The sequence below is a fragment of the Delphinus delphis genome, chromosome 3 (assembly GCF_949987515.2).
Source record: "Delphinus delphis chromosome 3, mDelDel1.2, whole genome shotgun sequence".
In the NCBI taxonomy this organism is placed as follows: Eukaryota; Metazoa; Chordata; class Mammalia; order Artiodactyla; family Delphinidae; genus Delphinus; species Delphinus delphis.
The window spans coordinates 131469145-131476635 of NC_082685.1; the positions used below are offsets into that span (position 1 = coordinate 131469145).

The following is a 7491-nucleotide window of genomic DNA, read 5'->3' on the forward strand; positions in this document are numbered from 1 at the left end:
AACTCCTTGCAAAGACCCATATATATACTGTCTATAAGAGACCCACTTCAGACCTAGGGCCACATACAGACTGAGAATGAGGGGATGGAAAAATATATTCCATGCAAATGGAAATCAAAAGAAAGCTGGAGTAGCAATTCTCATATCAGATAAAATAGACTTTAAAATAAAGACTATTAAAAGAGACAAAGAAGGACACTACATAATGATCAAGGGATCGATCCAAGAGGAACATATAACAGTGTAAATATTTATGCACCCAACATAGGAGTACCACAATACATAAGGCAAATGCTAACAGCCATAAAAGGGGAAATCGACAGTAACACAGTCATAGTAGGGGACTTTAACACCTCACTTTCACCAATGGACAGATCATCCAAAATGAAAATAAAAAAGGAAACACAAGCTTTAAGTGATACATTAAAAAAGATGGGCTTAATTGACATTTATAAGACATTCCATCCAGAAACAACAGAACACACTTCCTTCTCAAGTGCTCATGGAACATCCTCCAGGACAGATCTTATCTTGGGTCACAAATCAAGCCTTAGTAAATTTAAGAAAATTGAAATCGTATCAAGTATCTTTTCTGACCACAATGCTATGAGACTAGATATCAATTACAAGAAAAAATCTGTAAAAAGTACAAACACATGGAGGCTAAACAATGCACTACTAAATAACCAAAAGATCACTGAAGAAATCAAAGAGGAAATCAAAAAATACCTAGAAACAAATGACAATGAAAACATAATGACCCAAAACCTATGGGATGCAGCAAAAGCAGTTCTGAGAGGGAAGTTTATAGCAATACAATCCTACCTCAAGAAACAAGAAACATCTCAAATAAACAACCTAACCTTACACCTAAAGCAATTAGAGAAAGAAGAACAAAAAAATAACGCCAGAGTTAGCAGAAGGAAAGAAATCATAAAGATCAGATCAGAAATAAATGAAAAAGAAATGAAGGAAACAATAGCAAAGATTAATAAAACTAAAAGCTGGTTCTTTGAGAAGATAAACAAAATGGCTAAACCATTAGCCAGACTCATCAAGAAAAAAAGGGAGAGGACTCAAATCAATAGAATTAGAAATGAAAAAGGAGAACTAACAACTGACATGGCAGAAATACAAAGGATCATGAGAGATTACTACAAGCAACTATATGCCAATAAAATGGACAACCTGGAAGAAATGGACAAATTCTTAGAAAAGCACAACCTTCCAAGACAGAACCAGGAAGAAATAGAAAATATAAACAGACCAATCACAAGCACTGAAATTGAAACTGTGATTAAAAATCTTCCAAAAAACAAAAGCCCAGGACAGAAGTTTCACAGGTGAATTCTATCAAACATTTAGAGAAGAGCTAACACCTATCCTTCTCAAACTCTTCCAAAAGATTGCAGAGGAAGGAACACTCCCAAACTCATACTATGAGGCCATCACCCTGATACCAAAAGCAGACAAAGATGTCACAAAAAAAGAAAACTACAATCCAATATTACTGATGAACATAAATGCAAAAAACCTCAACAAAATACCAGCAAACAGAATCCAGCAGCACATTAAAAGGATCATATACCATGATCACGTGGGGTTTATTCCAGGAATGCAAGGATTCTTCAATATATGCAAATCAATCAATGTGATAAACCATACTAGCAAACTGAAGGAGAAAAACCATATGATAATCTCAACAGATGCAGAAAAAGCTTTCGACAGAATTCAACACCCATTTATGATAAAAACCCTCCAGAAAGTGGGCATAGAAGGAACTTACCTCAAAAAAAAACGCCATATATGACAAACCCACAGCCAACATCATTCTCAATGGTGAAAAACTGAAACCATTTCCACTAAGATCAGGAACAAGACAAGGTTGCCCACTCTCACCACTATTATTCAACATAGTTTTGGAAGATGTAGCCACAGCATTCAGAGAAGAAAAAGAAAGAAAAGGAATCCAAATCAGAAAAGAAGAAGTAAAACTGTCACTGTTTGCAGATGACATGATACTATATAAAGAGAATCCTATAGATGCTACCAGGAAACTACTAGAGCTAATCAATGCATTTGGTAAAGTATCAGGATACAAAATTAATGCACAGAAATCTCTTGCAATCCTATACACTACTGATGAAAAATTTGAAAGAGAAATTAAGGGAACACTCCTATTTACCATTGCAACAAAAAGAATAAAATATCTAGGAATAAACCTACCTAAGGAGACAAAAGACCTGTATGCAGAAAACTATAAGACACTGATGAAAGAAATCAAAGATGATACAAATAGATGGAGATATATACCATGTTCTTGGATTGGAAGAATCAATATTGTGAAAATGACTATGCTACACAAAGCAATCTGCAGATTCAGTGTAATCCCTATCAAACTACCAATGGCATTTTTCACAGAACTAGAACAAAAAATTGCACAATTTGTATGGAAACACAAAAGACCCCGAATAGCCAAAGCAATCTTGAGAAAGAAAAACGGAGCTGGAGGAATCAGGCTACTGGACTTCAGACTATACCGCAAAGCTACAGTAATCAAGACAGTATGGTACTGGCACAAAAATAGAAATATAGATTAATGGAACAGGATAGAAAGCCCAGAGATAAACCCACGCACATATGGTCACCTTATCTTTGATCAAGGAGGCAAGAATATACAATGGAGAAAAGACAGCCTCTTCAATAAGTGGTGCTGGGAAAACTGGACAGCTACATGTAAAAGAATGAAATTAGAACACTCTCTAACACCATACACAAAAATAACTCAAAATGGATTAAAGACCTAAATGTAAAGCCAGACACTATAAAACTCTTAGAGGAAAACATAGGCAGAACACTCTGACATAAATCACAGCAAGATCCTTTTTTACCAACCTCCTATAGAAATGGAAATAAAAACAAAAGTAAACAAATGGGACCTAATGGAACTTAAAAGCTTTTGTACAGCAAAGGAAACCATAAACAAAACGAAAAGACAACCCTCAGAATGGGAGAAAATATTTGCAAATGAAGCAATTGACAAAGGATTAATCTCCAAAATATACAAGCAGCTCATGCAGTTCAATATCCAAAAAACAAACAACCCAATCCAAAAATGGGCAGAAGACCTAAATAGACATTTCTCCAAAGAAGATATACAGATTGCCAACAAACACATGAAAGGATGCTCAACATCACTAATCATTAGAGAAATGCAAATCAAAACTACAGTGAGGTATCACCTCACACCAGTCAGAATGGTCATCATCAAAAAATCTACAAACAGGCTTCCCTGGTGGCGCAGTGGTTGGGAGTCCGCCTGCTGATGCAGGGGACCGGGGTTCGTGCCCCGGTCTGGGGGGATCCCACGTGCCGCGGAGTGGCTGGGCCCGTGAGCCATGGCCGCTGAGCCTGCGCATCCAGAGCCTGTGCTCCGCAGTGGGAGAGGCCGCAAAAGTGAGAGGCCCGCAGACCACAAAAAAAATCTACAAACAATAAATGCTGGAGAGGGTGTGAAGAAAAGGGAACCCTCTTGCACTGTTGGTGGGAATGTAAATTGATACAGCCATCTGGAGAACAGTATGGGAGTCCCTTAAAAAACTAAAAATAGAACTACCACATGACTCAGCAATCCCATTACTTGGCATATACCCTGAGAAAACCATAATTCAAAAAGATACATGTACCACAGTGTTCATAGCAGCTCTATTTACAATAGCCAGGACACGGAAGCAACCTAAGTGTCCATTGACAGATGAATGAATAAAAACGATGTGGCACATATATACAATGGAATATTACTCAGCCATAAAAAGAAATGAAATTGAGTTATTTGTAGTGAGGTGGATGGACCTAGGGACTGTCATACAGAGTGAAGTAAGTCAGAAAGAGAAAAACAAATACCATATGCTAACACATATATATGGAATCTAAAAAAAAAAATGGTTCTGAAGAATCTAGGGGCATGACAGGAATAAAGACACAGGCATAGAGAATGGACTTGAGGACACGGGGATGGGGAGGTGTAAGCTGGGACGAAGTGAGAGAGTAGCATGGACATATGTACACTACCAAATGTAAAATAGATAGCTAGTGGGAAGCAGCTGCATAGCACAGGGAGATCAGCTCGGTGCTTCGTGTCCAGCTAGAGGGGTGGGATAGGGAGGGTGGGATAGGGAGGGTGGGAAGGAAACGCAAGAGGGAGGAGATATGGGGATATATGTATACATATAGCTGATTCACTTTGTTATACAGCAGAAACTAACACACCGTTGTAAAGCAATTATACTCCAATAAAGATGTTAAAAAACAAAACAAAACAAAAAAAACTCCTTGCAAATATAGTCCTAATTTTGTGAAGAGTGATACATGTATTTATGTGCAAGAGAAGATTGAAGTAGGAATTAAAAGTAGCTATCTCATGGTCGTAAAGAATATTAATGGGGTTTTTTTTTCCTTTTTTTTTCCCACCATTTCTATCCCCAACCTACAACCACAAGCATTTATACTTTAGAGTAGTATTTAAAGTAAGGAATGGTGAAGATTAGTTGAAAATGTTATCAACCAATAAATGGTTTTTATTTTTGACAATATTTGATCTATTTTCCAAATCAAAAAAATGGCTGTGTATTACTTTAAAATTTGTCTTAGAAAAAATAAATGTTAATTGAATGATGTGTTTATTTTAATTATAATTTTTAAACATTTCCTATCAGTGGCTCCTGGTGGTAAGAATTTCACTTTCTGAGCTTTCTCAGAAGATCTCATCTAGAGTAAGATCAAGGCCACATGAGAGGGGTTTTTGTGTTTGTTTCTCAAAGCACTAGTTTGTGTTCACACTATTCTGTCCAGCAATGGGAAAGAATAATGTGGGACAAATGGTATCTCAGTTCTAATCATATTAGTAGATGCAATCCCATTAATTACCATTAACTTCGTTATGTAGCAGAGGTGGTCTGTAATATTCACTTTGTCAAACAAAATTTGTGATTCTCAAGTTGCATGCACAAACATCACTGCATGGGCCGTAACCTCATATGAACATGAAGCTTCAAAATCCTTTCAATTTAATTAGACCGTAAACAAACATCTCTGTTTTCAAAACCACTTGCATAACTGTCCGATTTATTTTTCTGTTGTTTCATATCTTTCGTTTTTGCATGTGAACTACGAATAAAGCACCATAGAGGAGTTCAGCAGTATTGTCAGCAATCAGTAGCTACCCTGGTGTCTTCCACACCCGAATTCCTCTTCTATTCATAGCACTGTCCTCAGCCTCACATGGGGTATGGGGTAAAAGCAGCTACTTCCTCAAAGAAATATTTCATATGTACAGAATGAGATAGCAAATCTTTGGAATGTCACAGACCAGCTGTTGAACACAATATTCCTAATCACCAGTGTGTCAGGCGCTCCCTTGGGCCAAAGCAGCAGTTGGGGGAAATAGAAGCAGCCCCTGTGCTGTAAAAACTCAGACTCCCATGTAAGCTCCGGCCTCTGAACTTCCACTGCCTGCCAGGCTATTTAAAGCCAAGGATTATGCAGTGAGAACAGATGCAGTACATTTTGCCATCTTCCGAAATCTAAAATTTTAAGTAACATTTAAAAAGCATAGTTTAAAATTTTTTGAATTCAATAATTATACTTTTTAAAGTGGTTTCCTAAACTCAATTTATGGGTATGAGTTAATACATCTTAATGTTTCATAAATAGCCACAGAACATACGCTGTGCTTCAGAAAACACTGCAGATAAGATCCAGTTTAGCTTAAAGAAAAAAGAGGTATGTATTTGGAACTTTTAAAAATCAGATTTATATCTGAAAATTCCAACGTAAGTTTAAGGCAGTAACAAATGTAGTGAATCATAAATATATTTCAGACCCAGTTTTCAAATACTATATTTTAACCTTCAAACTCTAGGTTTACAAAGCTCCACTCCACTGTAATAAAATCTACTGAAAAGAAAAGCTTATCAAGCGAAGGGGATCACAGCTCTTTTCAGCAATATAAACAGTTTTCATAAAATGGATAAGAATTTCTTAAATTAATGTGGCTCTTTTGCCATCAATTGTTAAAAATGCGGCTTCTCTGGCATCGTTGGAGTAACGAAGAAATAATTCTGAGTCGTCTCTGCTATCACACAGTGGTCTCCTAAACTGTTCATGTTTCTCAGGTGTAAGAATAGCAACAACTTGAGCTGTAGGAACATATTTAATAATTTTCCTTTCTGAGTAAAAGTAACAAAGACAACCTCAATATACCAGGAACTATGTCTATAGTTTTAATCTTCATAAAAATCATTTCAAACGTAGGTAATACACACATTCTCGTGATACCATGAGCTGAACCAGAATCTTCCTCGTGCTGTGTGAACAGGCACCGATAAGATTTCACTTAGTCCCAACTGAATCCTTTACTTCCACCACCAGAATTCCGTCGTGACAGAGGATGGCAGACAAATCTTTGGTTTCAGTGCCGTCGGGCAGTTTATACTGTCGGGTGAAGCTTCTTGAGATAAAACCGTGCTCGTCCATTCTGGTTCCATGTTGAGCCTTAATCAGCAGCCAGCCTTCGAAGGTCTGAATGATGATATCTTCGGGTTGGAACTGGACCACGTCCAGCAGGACCTGGAAGCGGGATTCGTCTCTCTGGGGCGGCATCTCTACGGTGTCCACGGGGGCAGGCTGGGCCACCCTGGCTTTCCCCAGGTCCACGGTGGTTGGCCCGGGCAGTTCATATAAAGCGTGATCCAGCCTGCAGTCTTCCAGACCTCGAGCTTCAAACTCCTCCTCGTATCGCACTGGAGTCTCTATGAGATGCCTCAAGATGATTTTTGCCATAGTGGAGGCAAAGCCAGCATCGAACGCCTTCCGCCCCGGCTACGTTGTCCGTGTCGAACCCTCGCAGTTGCCTACTGACTAGAGGATCTGTTGGAGCCGCTCTTCGCTTATAACCCTGCGCAGACGCAACCCTTTAATTAGGCCTGAATCACAGCGCCGCACACTCCCTCTTGTCTTTTCACTCTTGCTGACAATGAACGGCTATTTATAGGGCATGTTTCGAAGTTGCTTTTAGCAACACAGCCTGCTCGAGCTGCCGAGTCAAGGATTGCCCTTACATTCTCAGTTATCCCTGGCAAGTGTGTCTGCCTTGCTTACCGCCAGAGAAAAAGAGAATCAGAAACAGTGTTTGAGAAATATCTGAGGGAGTGCTTCGTCCTTGTGAACTACAGTGATCTAGCGGATCAGAACAGCCCAGAGATGTGCACTCGTCTTATGATATGAGCTAAAACTGCATTAATCCTAGTCTCCAAGTGCACAGCTGGGGGGAGGTGAATTTAGCTGTAACTGATTAGGAATTAAGATACACACACACACACACACATTCAAATATCAAACATTCAACAAACCCTCAGCCCTCTGTCCTATATATTTACTTTCACTTCATCCTTTAATCTTTTATACTTAAGGGACATCTGAGCCACGCCATCT

The 7491-nt window shown here is 38.6% G+C and overlaps 1 protein-coding gene across 1 annotated transcript; it reads right to left on the reverse strand.

Annotated features, from left to right (window-relative positions):
* Window positions 1-5158: 5158 nt before the first annotated feature.
* Window positions 5159-6895, reverse strand: HSPB3 (heat shock protein family B (small) member 3). The gene has a single exon (XM_060007049.1). The coding sequence runs from the start codon at window positions 6838-6840 to the stop codon at window positions 6391-6393; it is 450 nt and encodes a 149-aa protein (XP_059863032.1). The 5' UTR covers window positions 6841-6895; the 3' UTR covers window positions 5159-6390.
* Window positions 6896-7491: the final 596 nt, after the last annotated feature.